At 40.0% G+C, this 20,822-nt stretch overlaps 1 protein-coding gene across 2 annotated transcripts; it reads left to right on the plus strand.

Moving 5' to 3' along the window:
* Positions 1–11,908: 11,908 nt before the first annotated feature.
* Positions 11,909–14,016, plus strand: LOC103939869 (cyclin-D2-1-like). 2 transcript variants are annotated; one of them, XM_048576207.1, is made up of 6 exons: positions 11,909–12,445; positions 12,791–12,877; positions 12,999–13,097; positions 13,188–13,389; positions 13,484–13,611; positions 13,748–14,016. In XM_048576207.1, the coding sequence occupies exons 1-6, from the start codon at positions 12,122–12,124 to the stop codon at positions 13,970–13,972; spliced, it is 1,065 nt and encodes a 354-aa protein (XP_048432164.1). In that variant the 5' UTR covers positions 11,909–12,121; the 3' UTR covers positions 13,973–14,016. The 2 variants fall into 2 exon arrangements, with proteins under 2 accessions (XP_048432164.1, XP_048432165.1); XM_048576208.1 differs by having other exon boundaries at positions 13,484–13,619; positions 13,748–13,787.
* The last annotated feature ends 6,806 nt before the right edge of the window (positions 14,017–20,822 follow it).

The following is a 20,822-nucleotide window of genomic DNA, read 5'->3' on the forward strand; positions in this document are numbered from 1 at the left end:
TGCCTAGCTTACACGTTGCCTAGCCGAGATGACGGTCAACAAGATTGACCTACACCAGACTGACCCACTTTAGGTTCTTCAACTTTGGCTGCAAGTCTATTTTTCCACCCTCAAGCCAGAAGTCCCCAACTTCATACCCACTGAAGCATTAGGTTTTTAATTGGGCTCTAGACCAGCTCCTCCTCACTTGGCCGAAGAAGTTTTAAAATACTTTTTCGACCTAGAAGACCTTTCTGATGATGATTTTTTGATTTGCCGTCATCAAGAATACCCCTCTTCTATCAAGCTCTCATCTTCGGCATGGAATGAAGCCAAAAATGCTGATAACTCACGATCTTCCTTTCGGCTGTGATGCTAAGCGTGCAAGTTGGGAAATCTACCAACCCCATTTCACTGCGCGGCAACTTGGTTACCTTCAAGGCTGCCCACTGCTTCTTCTAATCTCCGTTCTTTCTTGAGTTGATGATGCCTTTTTGGTTCTTCGAAAAAAGAATGCAGAGAGGCCGAGGAAGAATTTCAAGAAAGGTGCAAGAAATTCCGCCTTCGACCAAACGTCCTCGAGACTCTCAACACTGCCACCTTTGTTGATTGGTGGGCCGCATATACTTCAGACTTTTTTGACGCACCAATTGAAAATGTTATCAAGAAAAAATTCGGTGACTGCCCGAGGAAGACTTCTTCCCCGACACCCAAAGAAACAGCTTAAGGTATTTGCCTGCCTCTATCATCTTACGTTGGTCATTTGTTCGAACTCTCTTCTGATTTGATTTTGGCTTTTCTAGGTAGTCATGCGGACGCAACAGCTGCGGTCGTGGGTAAGAAAAGACTTGCTCCTTTGCCAACAAAAATTGCGACCACCTTGCCAACCTTGTCGAGTAAACGGTTTTACCCAGAAGCTGAAACAACCGGTGATATTCCTCGCCCCAAAAAGCATGTCAAGAAGTTGGCGAAAAAAAGGGAGCGGGAGATCCATGTTATCTCCAGTTAGACCACATGAGCAACCTCTGAGTTTCCTTGCACCCCTGGTGCTCAGACTTCGACGGATATGCAACCAAATCCTCCCACAAGTCGAGCAGTTGAGGTTTGTCCTGCTCAACAAGTTATGGTCGATCCAACCAATGATCTAGTGGTCAAAGTACCTGCAGTGCCAGGGCCGGCTGTTGTTCCTGTTTTGGAGGAAGAGGTCACCCTGGTCGAGATGAACCTCATTTCACATCCAAAAAGAAGAACAGTCGTCGTTTTAGAGGAAGATGTATGATTATGTTGCTAACAACTTATTTGAATAAATTCTGAATACTAATAACTCTTATTTCAGGATGATGACGGAGACGAAGCCCCGCTAACGAGTCGCCCTCGACTGACCAAACCCCTTACCACTCATCCTCTTCCTGTGGTTGAGGCGACTAACCATGTCGATCTTCCTGTAACAGACCGTGGGAAAAAATCTTTCGTCGAGCCTGAAGTAATGGCGGAGACACCGATCCATTCGCAGGATCAAAACCTTGGCGTTCCTCGACAAGAAGTCACTTCAACTTTTGTAAGGTTCGATCCTTTTCTTTGGTTAGTTTTACTATAACAAGTCTGAACCGAGAAAAATATTAAATGTCAGGTGCCCGACTATTCATTTCACTAACAATTTTATGCGCCGAAGGGTGTTATCTATATTTCCTAGCCACCTTAGTGGCCGTCGAACCTAGATAACCTCCATCAGCCGCTTGAATTAAGAAGCAATCTTAAACACTGGGCTTGGCCATTAAGCTCTCTAGGTTTGAGCAATGAACTAGGGGACATGGCCGAAGTCTCATCTCTGTAAGTTTAAAAGAAATTCCTTCTGCTATGTTCCTTGTAATTTTCCTTTTGCTTAAAATCTTTTCCTGTATAGCCTTCATGGGAGGTCGAGCTTGACGTTTTACTTTTGAATACTTCTGGAGTAGCCGAGTCTTCTACCGAGTCAGCTGAGCCTTCGGAGACCGTGGCCGAATCTAATGCCTTTGCCAAGTTGCAAGAAATCTTATCCCTTTTTGCCTCACAGGTCCTTCAATGTAAAGGCCTCGACTACGTAAGAGAGTGCCTAAACGGCTTTGCAGCCGACGGCTTACTGAGCACCGAAAATGTCGTCTACTTATTTGATCTCCTGGAGTGAACCCGACATCACTTTATTACTTTTGAATAAGCTCTTCGGGCTGAGGATGACCTAAAGGCTGCAAAGATTGCTCATGAGGCTAGCCAATCGAAGGTTGAGGCCATAAAAGCAAAGAAAACGCAGCTGACCAGTTTTGATCACCAAATTTCTGAACTTCAACGTCAAATTACTGAGCTTCAACAGCAAAGGTCGGCTGTTGCTTCAGAACTCGAAAAGAATTTTGAGATGAATAAGGATCGACTGACGAATTTCTCGGCTAGCATAAAGCAGATCCAGCAACTTCAACTTAACAAAAAGACGAGGCAAGACGAAATCATAATGGGTGAAGTATGGTTATTGGAGTTGAAAGCCGCACTTGAAGCCTTTCTTCCTTCGATCCCCTAGGATTTTAGGAATCTTTTGTAATTTTACTTGTACATCCTTTTGCAAAATCAATGAAATGATATTTTATTCTCGCATCTCCCAAGTAATTGGGTAGTATTTCTTTAAAAATTTCCTGTTGATTGGCAACTTATGAACTAAACCAATCCGATCCTTGAGGTGGTATGCCCCCTTGCTAAGAACTTTGTGAATGACGAACGGTCCTTCCCCATTCAGCGACCATTTTCAGAACCTAGGGTCTTTAATTCCCACGGGTAGCACGGTTTGCCAAACCAACTCTTCTTCGCTGAACGTTTTTTGTCTGACTCGCTGATTATAAGCTCATTTATCAATCTTCTTCTGTGCCACTAATAAGTTATAAGCGTCAAGCCAAATTTCTTCCATGTCTTCTAATTCTTGTCTCATGGCTTGACTGTATTCGGTACTAAACAAATTACTTTGTTCGATTACTCGCAACGAGTTTATACTCAGCTCGACCGATAATATAGCATCGTGTTCATAGGTTAACGCGTATGAATTCATTCAGGTGGCTGATCGGAATGCAGTTCAATAGGCCCATAATGCTTCATATACCTTCAAATGCCACATACCAGGCCTCTCTTTTACCATTCTTTCAAGAATACTAATCAAAACCTTATTACTTCCTTCAGCCTGCCCATTCGCCTGTGGGTAATACAGTGTAGACTACTCAAGTTGAATATTTAGATTCGCCGTATACTCCTTAAACCTGTCAGCTGTAAAGATTGTGCCATTGTCAGTTATGATAGTTTTTGGCATGCTGAATCTGGTCACAATATTTTCTTCTACAAAATTGTAAACTTCTTTGGTCGTTAATTCGACATATGATTTTGCTTCGACCCACTTAATGAAGTAATCGGTTGCCACTAGTATCCACGCGTGTTTTGCTGTTCCAGACGACGGCGTGATTTTGCCGATTACGTCTATTGCCCATCCTCTGAACGGGCATGGTTTAGTAAGTGAGTAGAGTAATTTGGCCGAAACTATCTGTATAGGTCCATGAATCTGACACTGTATGCATCCTCGTGCGTATTTGATGCAATCCTTCAATATACTCGGCCAGAAATAGCCGTGTCGGCGAAGTAGCCAACGCATCTTACGCCCGGATTGGTAAGCTCCACAAATCCCTTTGTGTACTTCATCGATTTCTTGGGCAGCCTCCTGTGAGCAGAAGCACAATAACAATAAACCATCCTCATCCTTTTGATATAACTCATTCTGGTATGACACGTAGTTTGTGGCATGAACTCTTGTCCTTCAGTTGTGTTTGTTGCTTGGGTTATGGAGATATCGTATAATCGACCTTTTCCAATCGTCTGGCAACATCTCAATAACACATACTTTTACAGGATCTCCTCGTTTTAACAACGATGGTAAGGACATCACTCGTGTACGTATCACGTGATTGCACTGGAGAACTTGCTGATTAACCAAGGCTGGGTAAGATCGTCACCTATAGGTATTGCCCGGTCTAGCTCGCCCCCCAGGAGTTGTGCTCCAGGCTATTTAAGCGAGTTCCTCCGTATCAATGTTTCGAACAAGCAGAATGTGCTCAAATGCAATTCCCTCAAACGAGTCAGCCAAATAGGTGGAAACTATGTGATAGGGCGCCAAAGTACAACTCATGCAACGAAAAATGTCATTTAGTTGGTTAATCACAAGTTCAGAATCACCAAGGACAAAGACACGGGTTGCTTTTAAGTCGTGAAGACCGATGATAAGAGCTGCATACTCAGCTTAATTATTCGTACAACTGAAGTCTAGCTTGAGATAGAAATACCAATGGTAGTGGTGGGGAGATTGAATAATGATGCCGACACCAGCCGACGCTGAGGTACTAAAACCATCAAACTGCATCGTCCAATAGTTGTCTCGTGTTTTGACCAATCCGATGTTGACTTCATTACCCCCAAAACCATATGGAAAGCGGTGCTCGGCCAAAAAATCGGCTAGAGCTTATCCTTTAACTGTTTTTCGGGGTACGTATTGCAAATTGAACTCTGATAATGCCATTGTCCATTTCGAAACTTGGCCTTTTACTATAGGCCCAGTCCGATGTCGACTTCATTGCCCCCGAAACCATATGGAGAGGGGTGCTGGGCCAAAAAATCGGCTAGAGCTTGTCATTTGACGGCTTTTTGGGGCAGGTATTGCAAACTGAACTCTAATTATGCCATTATCTATTTCCCAATTTGTCTTTTTACTATAGGCCAAGTAAGCATGTAACGAATAACATCTGTCTGGGTGATGACCTACGTAACTAATGGGAGCATGTAATTTTGAAGTTGTCACGCGACGAAAAACAAAGCCAAGCAAAGTTTCTCGACGGGTGAATAATTGATCTCAGGCGAATTCAGATTCCGGCTAAGATAAAAGATAGCTTGTTCATGCCCAACATCATGGTCTTGTGCGAGGAGGCAACCGATAGACTCGTCGGCCGTCGAAATGTATAGCTTAAGAGGCCTACCGCGTCGAGGTGGTACGAGGACCGGTGGCATTGTAAGGAAGACCTTGAGGTGTATGAAAGCCTCCTGATGTTCTTCTCGCCACTCAAACTTATCTAAGTCCTTAAGTTTCAAAAGCGTAGATAACGCTTTCATTTTACCTGCTGAATTAGCTATGAAACAGCCCCAACTCGTTTAGTAATTTACAAAGTTCAATCTTCGTGGAGTGGGGTGACAATGCACTAATAAATAACAGTCGAGGGTCATCGGCCGTTCCAACATTTATTTCTTCTAATGGGTTATTGACTTAGGGTCGACTATCTTCGAGTTCGGTCGGTGTGGCCTGAACTTTATCCAACGATAATACTAGGTTGTTATCTCATTCGACCAAAAATTCAATTAAGTTTATGCCCAAATGTGGATGCTTGGAAATAGCACACTAATGAGCCAGGAGACGTTCCATAGTGGATGAAACCGTGGCCCGGCGCCTTTTCTATTTGGCGTCAATCATCAGTGTTGGTAATTAAGTCGGCCAAGCAAACCGATTTGCCATCCCAAAAGATGAGAACTTGGTATAGTGACGAAGGAATGCAGCTCGTTTGATGGATCCAGTCATGGCTAAGCAATGCATTATATTCAGTCTTTGAGTCAATTATAAAAAATACGGTCATGTGGTTGCGACCTGCAACGCTTACCTCTAACGGGAGCACCCATTTGGTTTGGGACTTGTCGTCGACGAAGCTGCTCACGGTTATTCCTGACGGTATGAGTTCATCATTGGAGCGGCGTGATGCCTTCATGATGGATACAGGCATGATGTTGATTGTGGCTCCACAATCGACAAACACCTTAGCAATTGGGTATCATTCAATATGAGCCGTAACGTACAATGGCTTCAGATGTTGGAGATTAACAGAAGAGGAGCGGGGGAACAATTCAGCCAGGGTTACTTTAAGTTTGTCATACTTACTCGTTTGTCTATCTTCTTCGATGGCGATGAAATCGACTTGTGTTGCTTCCTCGGCAACCATGTCCCCATCCAAGAAATTTGGCTGGTGTGTGGTTGGTCAAACTCAGCAGGTAAAACATAGACCATGTTGCTTTCCATGTTTTCAATGACTGAAAGACCCATCGGGTCCTGGTCGTCTTCCCCCAGGTGATCGAGTGCAATATCATGCTTTTGAGCATTCTCGTCATGGTCATCTTTTGCCTCATTGGATGCTTGTTTTTGTGGTATGGCACCTGGAATTGTTTCATTTTGGCTGTCTTTTTCGAGCATGCTTGTTGCTGAGGTTTGATTTTGTCCATGCAGTGTTTTACGGGCTCATTCTTCATAGGCAATTCGTGCGTTCCTTGTGTTTAGGTACGCATCTAAACAAGCCACATGATTTTTCTCATCGGCTGTAAGGCCGAAGAGAGATACGGCTGAGAAGACTTGGAAATGATATCGTAAATGCTGAAGGTCTTCAAGGGAAAAATAAAGCTCGGCTGTGTCTATGTCTGTGTATAGGTCGACCTCGAAGCCGAGGACCCGAGCCTCACGTACATGCTAGAACCTAGCCTTTATTATTGGATTAGTGGTTTTCTGGATAATCTGTTCAGCATCAGGGCAAGTTAGTGCCAGGTTGAGGGCTTCTTAGATGCTTTGGGCAGGCCGTACAAGTCATTGGCGGAATGTTTCTTGCGAAATTCTCGCATGTACTCCAAGGATTCGCTAAGGAATGTAGGGTGTAGATTCCGCCAGACTTTTATTAATGGCCCTTGTGGGGATAATTAGGGAAGCTTGCTTTCGACTTCGTTTCTGAAATACTCGAAACGAGCTTTCATCTCCCCAAGGCGAAGAAGAAGTTTGATGCGTTTCTCGAACTCTTCAATGGTAGTTTTAAAGTCGCGATCAATTGCCTTTTTCTCTTGAAGTAATTCGGCCATGATGGTCGGGGTTTGTTGGTCATCACCTCTTCTTGCTACCTCTTTCAGCTGCCACCTGGTAGTCGAAGTAGCCTGCGCTGTTTGTCGTCGAGCCATACAGTCTATCCGTTAGCAGCGACGTTTCTGAGATTTGGATAACGCCATATACATGCCAGTAGGAGAATTGTAACTATACCAACATTGGTCACGTGGCTCAGGTGGCTTGAAGGTTTTTTAGCTCACCGATGAACTCGAACTGCTGGAGTTACGCGAGTAATAGTCCTCATTATAAAATGGCACGTCAAAGTCAAGACGCTGTCTGGCTAAGGTTAAACGGTTCGTTCATACTTGAGGACCGAGCATTTCGAACACCTTCTAGTGGTGGCCGGCACCGAGTTCCTTTGGAGGTGCAGCTGCGGCCGTGGACGGTTGCCTTGGTGTTGGAGGCTGAGGTGTTTTCTCCTTAGGTTCGGTTAGGACGACGAGTGTTTTACAACAACCACATAAAACCATTGGTCCATCAACTTCTTCTGCACTGGAGTCTGACATAGATTCGACTATGGCCGGTCTCGAAAACTCCGTAGGCGGTTTATTTGAGAATAAATCAATCTTGAGTCGTGGCTGAGAGTTCTGCTTTAGGACATGTTGTACTGGGATGAACTCAGCCTTCCCTTTCCCTTTACTTTTGGGCAGATAAGCATCTACCATGCCAATTGTCATCGAGGGAAAGGGATTAATGTCAACAGTCATTTGTTTTTCAGGAAACTTTAGCTTGCCTTTATCAATCTAGCTTTGAATGGCATCACGAAACACGACGCAATTGTTGGTGGTATGCTTCTTCGAGTTATGGTACTTGCAATACAGCTCTTCTGCCTTAGGAATGTTATATCTTGGCCAAAGTTTAATGATCTTTGCCAACAACAACTGGTCGAAAATTGCATTGGCCTTGGTGATGTCGAAAGTGTAGACTTTTGATGTTTTAATCGTCTCTTCAGAGGCCGAGTGGGTTTTGGCAACCTTGGAATTAATTTGAGCTAATGCCTTGCAAATGTATGGTTTATCTATTACCATCTCGGCCACATCCACAGTGGTGTATTGGGAATCCTCACCTTCGGCCGATGCGTAACTAACCGTGGGATTCTTGTATATCATTCCCCGGGATAGGGCTTCAAGATCTTTTCCTCTCGGAGGAAATAATTATACTGTTCGACGTGCTGGGCCAGTAATTACATATCTTGGAAGTTTGCCCCCAAGAATTTCTTTTTATATTCCACATCCAGGCTGTTTAGAACGATTCTGACAAATTCATCTTCAGGAAGAGGTACTCGGCACCAATTTCTGGCCGACTTGAACCTTGTTAAGTATTCCGTTGGCGACTTGTCTAATGCTTGAGCCATCCTAGCTAGTGATGAAACTAACACTTCCATCCTTGGCCAATAGAATTGTTCATAGAACTTTTTGACCAGGTCCTCCCCACTTTGGACGGAATTAGGCGAGAGGTTGATGTACCAAGCAAATGCTGGACCTATTGGCGAGAAGTTGAATAGTAGCAGTTTATGGAAGTCGCTATTAATATCTCCACATTGCGTAGTGAATCGAGCTACATGTTCTAACGAAGACAACGATATTCTTCAGCAAAAAGGCTGAAATATGGGATCTTGAAACCTTTAGGATATTCAAACTTCTCCATATAAGCCAAGTATGGATGGATGAATTTTGGGAACTTCGGCCCCTTTTTTAAAGCTGAATCAATCATCTTTTGGACCTCAATCATATTGACGGGTATTGTTTCCATTCCCTGGTCAGACCTGTCTGATCTACGGCTTAATCCTCTTCTTTTTTTCCAAGTCCATCGGTTGGAGCCGAGCGGATCCTGTCTCAACTTGCAGTAGATTATTCTTAAATGGAAGTTGTCGAGGCTGATCGGCGTGTCCATCTTCGAAGGCTTTACTGACCAATGGTTCAAGCAATCTAGTGTGTGTATCACCATTACTTTGTATTACCTTGAGCAAACTGTTCATTTTTTGGCCGACCGACTGCTCGACTTGGTGAGATTACTCATTAAGTCGTCTTCGAAGAAACAACCTAGTCGGGGGATCAGAGCCTTCCCCACCATCTTCGTCGCAGTCTTTCACTATCCCTTCGAGTAAAATGCATGTGGTTTTGTTGGGAATTTCTGCATTGCGAAGCTGCCTGCCGAGACAAACTTCATTTTCTCAGTGCAGCCATCGCAGTTGCAGCTTCAGATGTCACATTAATAAGGGGATTTTGTGCCTATGACAAATCTTGTCTAGGGCCCTAAACCGGCAGATTGGTCGTTGACTTTCCCATGACTGTTTTCTTTTTTACTGACCCTGTCTCAATGGTCATAAACTTCGAAGTTTTAGCATTGGGTCCTACTGGGCGTGCCAAAATGTTGACCCTAAAAACTACAAAGCTTACGTGGTATGCATGCCGAGAAAGTAATAAGCTAACTAAGTCATTCGGTTGATGCAGGGTGCGCCAACTCGTCGGCCGAGCTCAACCGAGGAGTAAAATTTGTTGATGTTGCGTTGAATGCGCTACTAACTTCTTGATCTTGCAACTGTGACCGAGGAAGGAACACGTCTCGGCCTTTGGGTTCTCGAGCCTAAAGACAAGGCTACTAGTTCTGTGAAGTTCACGAATTGTCGACATTGGGTTCGGTCACGGTGATTATATTCGTAAAAGTATAAGTACGTTGAACCTGCTCCTAACTATATGGACACGGGTACTCAAAAGAGATGTATGTCTTGATGGTAAATGTGGTTTGACCGTCAGAATGCCGAACTCTGAAACTCACTTGTGAGTATCCAATCATAAAACCACTCGGCGTTCAATGTGCCGAATGTAGTAACTTGTAACACCTCACTTTGCCTAGAAGGCTAATAAGATGACCTCTGCCAATAAGGATTTGAAAACCCTTCTCGACCGAGACTTGGATAGGTAACCAGTTGGTCTCGACGCAGTGTTGTTTATCCAAACTGAAGGTGCTCCTCGGTCGGTTGATTCTACGGCAACATTGCTGTTTATCCAAACTGAAGATGTTCGCCGGTTGCCTTCACAGTGCTGTTTATCCAAACTAAAGGTGTATTGGCGGAAAAAGAAAATAAAAAAATCTCAAGATATTTGTGAGGTTTGCACAGAGCAATTTGTGTGTTGAATTGAAGGGGCTCTCGAATGACGCACCCCTCCTATTTATAGCAACCAATCTCATCTTGGCCGAATCAGAACTATACTCGGATTAGGATTCTTCATCCTAGTCCAACCAGGGCTCGGCCAATCCTACTCCTACTAAGACTTTGAACCAAAATCTCTATCCGGCCACTTTCACTTCTCAAATCTCAGCGTCCTCACTCCATTGAGACTCCTTATCGTACTAGGACTTCGACCCATCCGCTCTTATCCAAATCACTCTTTCTTGCAATAGGACTCGACCACCTTAACTGAGCGGCTTATGACCACTAGACAGCTCATAGTACGTTAGGAAAAGCTTTAGGCCGAACATAAATGTACGCTTGGCCCAATAATATTATTTTGGGCCCAAGCAATATCATTCTCTCCTTAGACATATTCATGAATCATATATAACCGTGCACAAAAGAATATGAAAAACTGATGTCTAGAGTAGCTTGTTCCTTCTTGCCGATGTGATATGGATTTTGAGTCTCCTACGTATTTGTTCATTTTTTTTTTATTAATTATTTTTTTTTTTTTAAGAAACATATTTCCGAGCTGTTTAGGAAAGATGAAAACTTTCTCTTTTTGTTTTCTTTACTTAAATTCTACCAAGATTTTTTATTTGATAAATTGTTTTCCTTACTTTGGTAATGTTAATTCAATCCAATTAAAATTTGAATCCCAAGTCGCCACTAGTTTTTACTAAAATTTGGCCTCGAGTGTCTGATGTATATATCATCCTCTTAATTTTGCAATTCTTTAGAAGTCCACTTGAGTTGTTGACTCTCTTATAAGCCTTGAGTTCGTGATGACAGGTATATATGCATTATCACAGGCCTAATCATTATCCCTCATCAACCTCTCTTAAAAGTTATTTACCCACCAACAAATGATCAACTGTATTTAACACATTTTATGTTTTTTTTTATTTTTTTTTATTTTTTATTTTTTATTTTTACGATGAAATTTTAATTTTCTCACATTGTATTATGAGCTTTTGAAATCATAGTAATTTATATGCATTTTGTCCGTGTGACTGTTTGATCATTTTTGTTCTGCTTGATAGACTGTTTGATCACTTTTGTTCTGCTTGAAAGTTTGATCGTTAAAACCTATTTTTTTCTCACAAAACGATACCAATCATATATTTTGGTCCCATTGTTAGAAGTGTGGCTTACATGAAGCCTATAATCGGGTCATACGATTTGTTACGTCATCATTTAACAATGATGTAATTATGATTCCACAAAATAGATAGAGATCACATATTTCACATTGCACTTTGTGGTGTATCATACAATCAAATAGATGAAAGACATATAACGTTATACGACTATAAAACTTTGTGACAGATCATATGTAGGAAGTAAAACATAATTAACCATGCAAAAACGTCAATTAAAGTTTTTTTTTTCTAATACAACACTAAGGATGGAAAATTTGGGTAGCTATAATAATGTGATATAGAACTCATCATCAAAGAGAATGAAACTTGACGTAATAGTAGAGATGAATATAAGTACACCGTATTAAGTGGCAACCTCAATAAAAGTTTAGTATGAATTTTGTTTATACTGTGTCTTACATATTTTTTATTTGAACAAACGATATAATCTACACTGAAGGGGTAGGAGAGTGAGTTAAGCCTCACAATGAGTTAACAAAAATGTGATTCAAATTCATATTTAGCGAGAATCGAACCTAAAATCTCTCATTTACAAGTAAAAAGTAATACCACTAATTTAGAAATCCCCTTCCCTCACTCCCCCATTCCTCGTTTACCCTAAACACGCATGCTCATTTCCTACATAAAGGTCCTCTCTTTGCTATATACTCTCCCCAAGCCCCTCCCCGTTCTCTCTCTAACCTCTCTTTGTTTGTATCTACACCACTATTACACTTTGTTTATAGACAGACTCTCACTTGTTCTTGGGTTCTGTTGTGCGATGAAAATGCCATCTTTGATAAAACCCAGACTCTGATTTGATGAGATTTTGTTGGGTTTTACAGGGCATCTCGAGGTGCTCCAATGACAGACAGCTTTGACTCTGCCACCTCAAACCTTCTCTGTGCAGAAAACTCGAATACCTGCTTTGATGATCTTGATTCTAAAGTAACAGATGACTTGGGTCACTTCCCATCACATTCCCACAAATACAATCAAGGCCCCAATTTTGATCACAACCGTAGATCCAAATCCATGATAGATTTTTCCTCACATAGTGAAGAGCGGGTGAGTGAACTGGTTAAGAGGGAGAGCGAGCATTTGCCCAGACACGATTATCTAAGGAGACTTCGTTCTGGGGACTTAGAATTGAGCGCTAGAGGGGAGGCCTTCGATTGGATTTGGAAGGTTGGTGGAGTTTTTACCCTCTTAAGCTCCATTGGGTTATTGCTTTTACTGGTTCTTGCGATTGCTATCCAGGTTTCCGCAACTGGGTTGTGTTCTTCGAGAACGTCTTATAACATGTTTCTCTGCAATGTGACTTGTTTGATTGTTTTCGAGATGTCCCAAGTCTATCTAAGTGGTTGTGGGATCAATGATCATGGCGTTTGTTCCGAATCTGGTTGTCTGTGGCATCTCATTGGTGTTGTAAATTTGGATGTTGTGTCTCTCATTATTTTATTGCTAGTATATAGACTGTCGGTTTTCGTGATTACTGAATTAGGCTGAATTGTTGTGTGTTGCGATCAACAGGCTCATTCCCATTACAATTTTGGGCCATTGTGTGTTTGGCTATCTATGAACTACTTGGATCGCTTCCTTTCGCTTTATGAATTGCCTGTAAGTTCTGGAATTAGAGCCGAAAGTTTGTTTCTTTTTCTCGTTTCCTTTACGTACAATGTCCTCTCATTTATGCTGCTTCTGTTCTTGATTTTGCACTTCACTTTTCGTGTGAATACAGAGAGGTAGAGCTTGGGCGGTGCAATTGCTAGCTGTGGCTTGTTTATCAATAGCAGCCAAAGTAGAGGAGACTAATGTACCCCAGTCTGTGGATTTACAGGTGTACAAGTCATGTGCATTGATAACTATGGCTGGACTTACGTATTGATAATTCGGAAGGTGGTATTGATTGTGTGTGGATTGTGCACAGGTTGGAGATCCCAAGTATGTGTTTGAAGCAAAAACCATACTAAGAATGGAGGTTCTTGTGATGAGCACCCTAAAATGGAGAATGCAGGCTTGTAGTGCTTACTCTTTCATTGACTACTTCCTCAGCAAGATAAGTGATGATCAATATCCGATGGCATCGTCCGTATGTAGATCAGAGCAACTCATTTTGAGCACAATCAGAGGTCCTTTTTTCTGACTGTGAATGAGTTATATTTTGTTGCTTGATGTTCTTGAGGATTGATGGTTCAATGAACTGCTGGATGGGAATGAATGCAGGTATTGACTTCTTGGAATTCAGGCCTTCTGAAATCGCTGCAGCAGTCGCAATTTGTATTTCAGGAGAAATACAAGCACAAGCAGTAGACATAGATAAGGCCATTTCTTGTTTTGTACATGTAGACAAGGTAAAAAGGTTGTTCAAGAGATGCAAACCCTGGATAAGACAAATTTGCTTTAGGTCTTAAGAAAGTTTCTTCGATTTTATTTTTTCTTTTTGCCAATGGAATGGTTTCTGAAGCTTTTCTGTTGTGGGATTTTCAGGAAAGAGTGTTGAAGTGTGTTGAACTGATCAAAGATTTGTCATTGATCAGTGGATCCGCCAATCGGGGAAGCGCCTCAGGTCCATCGGTGCCCCAAAGTCCGGATGGGGTGTTGGATGCTGCATGCTTGAGCTATAAAAGTGATGAACTTATAGTTGGGTCAAGTGAAAATTCTTCACATAGTAGTCCAGACATTAAGAGGAGGAAACCAGACAATCAGTCATGAGATATGAATTTTTCTCCTTCACACCCAAGCCAATCAGTTTGGTTGAGTGGATTTGGTTGAGTGGGAGTTTTGGTGTGGTTTTTGGAGGTTCCCTGTAGTAACACAGAGAGAGAGAGAGAGAGAGAGAGAGAGAGAGAGAGAGAGAGAGATGAGTAAACTACTGTGGGAAAAATCCAGGGGTCTCATGCTTGTAGCATGAAAGTAGAGCCACCAGCTGTTTATTATCTCAACAGCCATAGATGTGAAAAGTGGTGATGATCCAGGGGTGCACAATTACAACGTTTTTGAAAGACATGTTGGTGTTTAGGGAAATACAATTTTTTGTTGTAGCTTCCAGTTCAATGAGAAATGGAACTGAAACTATATGTAGCTGGAAACAAATATTCCAAGTTTTGGTTTTTAACCTTTCCCCTTTAGATACAATGGTTGGTTGATGATTTTCTTGTACTTGTAAATTCCGAATTCGATTTTACAATTCCTCATTGTATAAACAAATTCGGATTAATTTAAAATTTTAAAAAATTGTTTCCATTCGTTGACATTCAAATGGTGACTAGTGTTGAGGACTGATGTGCAGTGTGCTGCTATTGGGATTGGCAATGGGTTTTGATAGGTCCCATTGGCACCACCATCAGTATTTGTTTTGAGTGGTGACCGGTCAAAATCTGAACATCATGCTGTATTTGTAGTAATGATGAAAGATAGGTGCAAACAACATAAGCAACCTTGGAAATGGACCCTGCAAAACAATTTAAACTATAAATAATCGCGGGTTTGTTGCAGTTTTATTAGATTAGAAATGTAATTGTGTTAATCTTATCGTATATAAGGATATTCTCATGGAATTCTACCATATCTTAGACTTTAGATATTATCTTATTATAGTTGTAATCATATTGGGATAAAGAATTTACCTTCCCTACTACTATCAATGGGGTGGAATAATACACACCTCACAATTACACATTTCTCTCTTTCTCCCTACTGTTGCCACACCCTGTCCATCTCTATACTTTATATGATTCAGTAAATTAGGTATACAACACGTTATCAGCACGCTCTTAACACTGCACTAAGAGAGTTTGATCTTCAATCAGGAGAGTATTAAATTTTAATAATTCTTTGTAAGGAAAACTAATAAAAAAAGGCTTGAAAACTTTGAGTTTTAACGACAAGGACAAAATAAAGGTTAAAGTGAATAGTATTAGGATTGATTTTTTAATGTTAAAATATGATTTTTCGTTAAAATGAATAGTACTGGGAGCATTTCGTTAAAGTTCCCTTCTTTTTATGATTAATTTATTGTTTTATTGAATTGATCTACATGCTATTGATTCAATTTAATTTTTCTTTGTTGAACATGATACAACATATTGGAGATACAATTCCGACTTTCAGAAAATGATCTTCTACAAATTTAAAGGCTCAGTTGTTTTCTACCAATTGGGTGCTTTTAAAATAAATTAAGATATTTGAAATGACTATAAAGCATGAAAACATTCCCCATGATGCATAAACCCCTACATTTATATTTTCCTTCCAATTATATATATTGCATATGTGTTCATATATTTTGTCAATATATATGTTTGTTCATGCAATACGCAATTATGCTATGTGGAATTTGTGAGTCAAAACATTGAAATTAATTTAGGAGTAATTAGGGTTTTTAACCCTAGAGATTCGAAAAAAAAGAGAGACAAAATATGGGATCTTTTTCGCAGCTGAGCTGCAGCTCCACACCGCCCTGTCAAATCGGCTAGCCTGAAGCCACACCACCACAGAACGACGTCGTTTCGACACCATAGACAAACAACCAGGCCTCGGCCTGGGTTGAAATTTACACAGGCCTGAAGCCTTGAGTCCACCAGCAGGCCTACACGCCTTGCTAGGCTTTGTCCTTGCTCTAGCCTGCTTATAGCAAGTTTTGCTTGCTTGGCTCGCTTTTCTGCCTCGACCTGCGATCACCAAAGCCAACCCTTATGGCTAGGCTTGCTTTCCCACGACCCAAAATGAAGCCAACCTTTGGCTGGGCTTCGTGCGCACCCATCCAGGCTAGCTTCAGTGCTGGACCTGTGTCCCCCCCCCGCACCAATTTGGCCTAAAACCAACAGCTTAGCCGTTGGGTTTCTTCCCAGAACCTGGCTCATGGCCTGCAGCCATAACTTGGGTTGCTTTGCAAGCTACACCGTGGCCCAATATGCCTTTAGGGCCTTGCCTTGCACATGGCAGCTAGCCCATAAAGATGGGCTGCGATATTTTTTTCGAACCTAGTGCCCCATTTTTGGCATTCTCGCTTGATAACCATACTCCTATAATTTTTGAGACGTTATTAGTGAATGCTTATCAAGCTATAATTTTATTATCGCTTGGCCCAAAAAAAATTCATGCTAATATCAACCCGAATGTTATTATTTTGCTTTTACGATCAAACCTGGATGGTTACGATCTATTGAATTAATTAATGGAACCAGCAGTCCATTAATCTGACAATTAATCCAAAATTATTGGCATAAAGTCCACTTTTTGGCAATTAACGATTCAATAAATTATTTATTTTCTTTGAACCATTGACTCACTTTCGTAGTCCGAAGCACTCACACTTGAGTTCCTGAAGCAACCCAAATCCACTACACTTAGTTGTATATTGTATTATGTGTTCTTGCAGGAACCTCTCTTTTATGAACTAAATGTTCATAAACTAAATTGAACTTGTAGTTTCAAATTTAGTGTCTTTGAAGCCCGAAGTTTTCATAAAACAATACACCCATGAAAACCCGACGTTTTTCATGAAAACTATGTCTTCGAACCCGAATATTCTAACTTTGATGCTTATGGATATCTTATTTTCATAGCACCAATCACAATCTTGTCCCCTCCATTTAGTGGATTGTTGAACTATAACAAGTTTGATCTCACTGATTTGGATGTTTCTTAACATAAACCACTTTATGTGGGTACAAGATGTGAATCTCCACTTAACTATCAAGAAGCTGAGTAACCATTGAAACCAACAATGGCATGGAAAAGTTGAATAAGCCTCCGCCATGATCTTCATTCGAAGACTTATGCTCGAAGCATTACAAACGAAAATACCTCCCAAACGAGGATTCCATGGCTCTTTGGCTTGCTTCTACGAACTGTCTAATCATGAAAGATATTGCCTAAAACACACCATGATTACGTCTATGAATGAATACGATTATGAAGTTTGTAAATTCGATTGAATTTTGACTTGAGAATACTTTTATTGTCCATCCTTGTTTCTAACTGGTCCTGAAATAGCAGTATAAAGAGCAGAAGTTTACCAAATTCTCGGATCTAATTACTATCATAAATGTGAGAGAATGGTATAGACGCAGCTTCGACAAGGGATGCACCGACATGCATGCTCAGCTTCGACAAAGGTGCATCAAATGGTATTGCTCTGCTTTAGCAAAGACCTATCGAACAAACCTCTCCAGCTTCGGCTGAAGTTTAATGAACCCAAGTCTTAGTCTGTCTCTCTCACAATTAGTTTTGAGTTTGTTTTTACATATGGTAGAATCAGGGCCTGTCAATGAACACATATGCAATATATATAATTTAAAGGAAAATATAAATATTAAGGGTTCATGCATCATGGGGAATGTTTTCATGCTTCAAGGTCGTTTTAAATATCTTAATTTATTTTAAAAGAACTTGATTGGCAGAATATAATTGAAAGCCTTATGGCAAGAGTGTGCTGATAACATGTTGTAGGCCTAATTTATTGAACTGTATTTAAGACTAGAGAGGGAGAGGGTCGTCGACAAGAGAGAGAAGAGAGAGATGTAATTCTGAGGTATGTGTTGTATCACCCCATTGTGCCTTTAATTATAGTAGTAGGATAGGTTAAATCCTTACACTAAAAGGATTACAACTCTAATAGGATATTAACCACTAAAGGGAATATTCAAAGATATCCCTAAATACAGTAGGATTTACAAAATCACATTCCTAATCTAATAGGATTACAACAGAAATAAAATTATCAATGTCCAAGGAATCTTATTTAGGAAATAGGACATTCATTAAGAATTGATAAGTCAATAAATAATATTTTAGTTATGCATTGGAATAAACTCCATATTGTAGTAACTTATAATTTTTCTTCGTCGCATTTTAAGGAAACACGCCTCCACATAGTTTTTTTTTTTTTTGGTCAAAGGTTAGATTTTGTCAGATTAGTCATCGACGGAGTTCGAACTCATGTCGTCATGCAAGGACTCAACTCCTTTCTACCATTGTAGTAAAAGGTTACTTGCGCACGCCTCCACATAGTTAGTTATAAGTACAAAAATATGCGAGAAATGAAATATTTGGCGCCGCGTAAGGAATCCTATTAAGAAAATAAGTTCATTAAGGATAAATAAGTCAATAAATAATATGTTTTAACTACTCCTCAATTAAGTAATAACCTTCCTAACGTTATAAAATTGGTTTGGTCCTAGCTGTATAATTTCAGAGAGATTTTACTGTATAACTATATCATAGGGCAAAGACGAAAAAAAGGAAAATTGTTTCAAAATACATGTATAAGACTATTGCTTACTCAAATATCACACAGAAACTCAATATATGCCTACTATATTGGGATACAGTTAATTTTTGATAGAGATAGGTAGATTAAAAAGTCAACCTGTGATACAGGATAGGTTAAAAATATAATACAAGAACTATAAAAAAAAATTAAAAAACAAAACATGTAATACATGTATATACATGTGGATATATACAAATAATTTGTGATGGAGTTATGAGACAAAAAAAAAAAAAAAACAAAAAAACAAAAAAAGGTTCTAAAATATGTGGTAGAGAGGTAGATAAAGAATTCATGTCTTATTGGTAAATATTGTCATGTTTAATTAGTACGCAGTAGCATGTTGATACGTCAACAAAAAAAAAAAGAGAATAAGAAAACGGCAGCACAAAAACGAAGAAAAAGAAGAAGAAGATGATGCGTGAGAAAAAAAGTACACAAATAAAAAGAAGATCTTATGAGGAAACAATCCTGATTAAGAAAAAGAAATAAGGAATAAGTAACGATCACTTGGAGAAATTATAAGAAAAGAGTTAATTTGGAATGAAAGTAACAATAAAATGACGTGGAATCACGATCATCAAACTTATTTTAATAAAATGAAATATTCGTAATAATATATCTAGTTTCCTCATAAAAAAACATGATACGCCACCAACATATATGCATGGCATATGAATGAGATGAACCAACACAAGTACAAGAAAACAAAGGAAATTTTCTTGAAACTACTAAACAAATCCCATTCCCTCCCATTTCTCAAATTATTTGGCAGTCAGCTTGAAGGCCATACTTAGAACTGTCATACTCTGCAGCCCTTCAAGTTTTTTTATCGTATGATAATTTCTCTCTGTCTCTGTCTCTGTCTCTGTCTCTCTCTGATGTGTGCATGTGTGGTTTCAGTGCCACTGCAAAATTGCCTTTAGGTTGGTAGAGGCTTAACAGCTCTGATAATAACCAGTTTGACTGATAACACAGAAATTCAAGTCATCTCTCGGATATCATTCTGTGTATATCTCTCTTTTGTAAGCATCTCAATGCTTTTACTTTGCACACTCAAATAGCGAATCCATTAATCCTCGTAATTATTTTGACACTTGTCCACTAGTTTATATCGTTTTCATCTAGCTAGGGTAGATCAAGAGTTTAGATCCTTGGTTATGTTTATTTACTTATTTATTTGTTTATGCCGATAGTATCAATTTATTATGAATGACTCATCAATTGTTATACTGCTTAACACATATTCCAAACCACTTTATGCACACCGTTGAGATTGAATTGGGGAAGCATGCTTTGAGTTGTACCGTATGATTAGGTTGTGAGGGTAGTAACTAAATTAGGTTTGGTCTTCACTGATAAAATGAAAGTTGACGGGACCAGAAATTGGTGTTACCAAGAATTTTCTTGTATTTTTTTATTTTTTTGGTCAGAGTGATAGCAAGAATAATATACGAGGGCAGGGCAAGGGAGCATCAAGCATGGGGCAACTCGAGACCCAACACTTTTGTGAGAGTGCGCGAAGGAGGAAGGAAACTGTAAGAAGTTGGGAGGAGGTGAGTGGAAACAGAAAACCCTAAAAGGAGTTGGTCAGAGACAGTCAGAAGAAAGAATCAGAACACCCTCTCAGTCTCGAGTCTCTGGACGGTAATATATTAATGTTAGGAACATGAATTCCAGCCATGCATGCACTTAGTAAGCGCCCTACCTTACGTGAAGTTACAGTTTCACCCATGCTGAGCGGGCCCTTGAGGGTAAAAGGATAAATATATATGTATACACATACACACACACTTCTACTGTCATGTGCTGCTACTCTTGTGCACGAAGCATTACCATTTTTCATTGTGCCCTAGTTATACTGGGGCAGGAATGACTGGGGCTAAGATTCCTGCAGAAATAGGCTGTCATAAACTTAAATCATCTATTTATCAAAAAAAAAAAAAAAAAAAAAACTTAAATTATCTTAGTCATTTAATATTACAACCTAATTATTCTTCTACTTATAGGTGCTAGATTTTAAATTCGACTCACATATATAGCAAGTTTAAATAAAATTTATTATGGCTAACCCATGTATTACTTCACTCAATCTCTCACCCGTTAATGCAAATGATAATACTTGTATCTCTTTATTAGAGAACACTCGTATGCCCACTACTTACAAATAACATGATAATGATATAAATTTCATAACCGTAACTGTTCAGTTTCTTAATCTTCATTTGAAAATCATCCTTACAAAAAAATCATTTAAATAAGAGACCATTTAGGCATTTAAATGCATGG

This window comes from the organism of the source record quoted next, unplaced genomic scaffold (genome assembly GCF_019419815.1).
Source record: "Pyrus x bretschneideri cultivar Hongxiangsu unplaced genomic scaffold, Pyrus_bretschneideri_v1 Contig86, whole genome shotgun sequence".
NCBI classification, from domain to species: domain Eukaryota; kingdom Viridiplantae; phylum Streptophyta; class Magnoliopsida; order Rosales; family Rosaceae; genus Pyrus; species Pyrus x bretschneideri.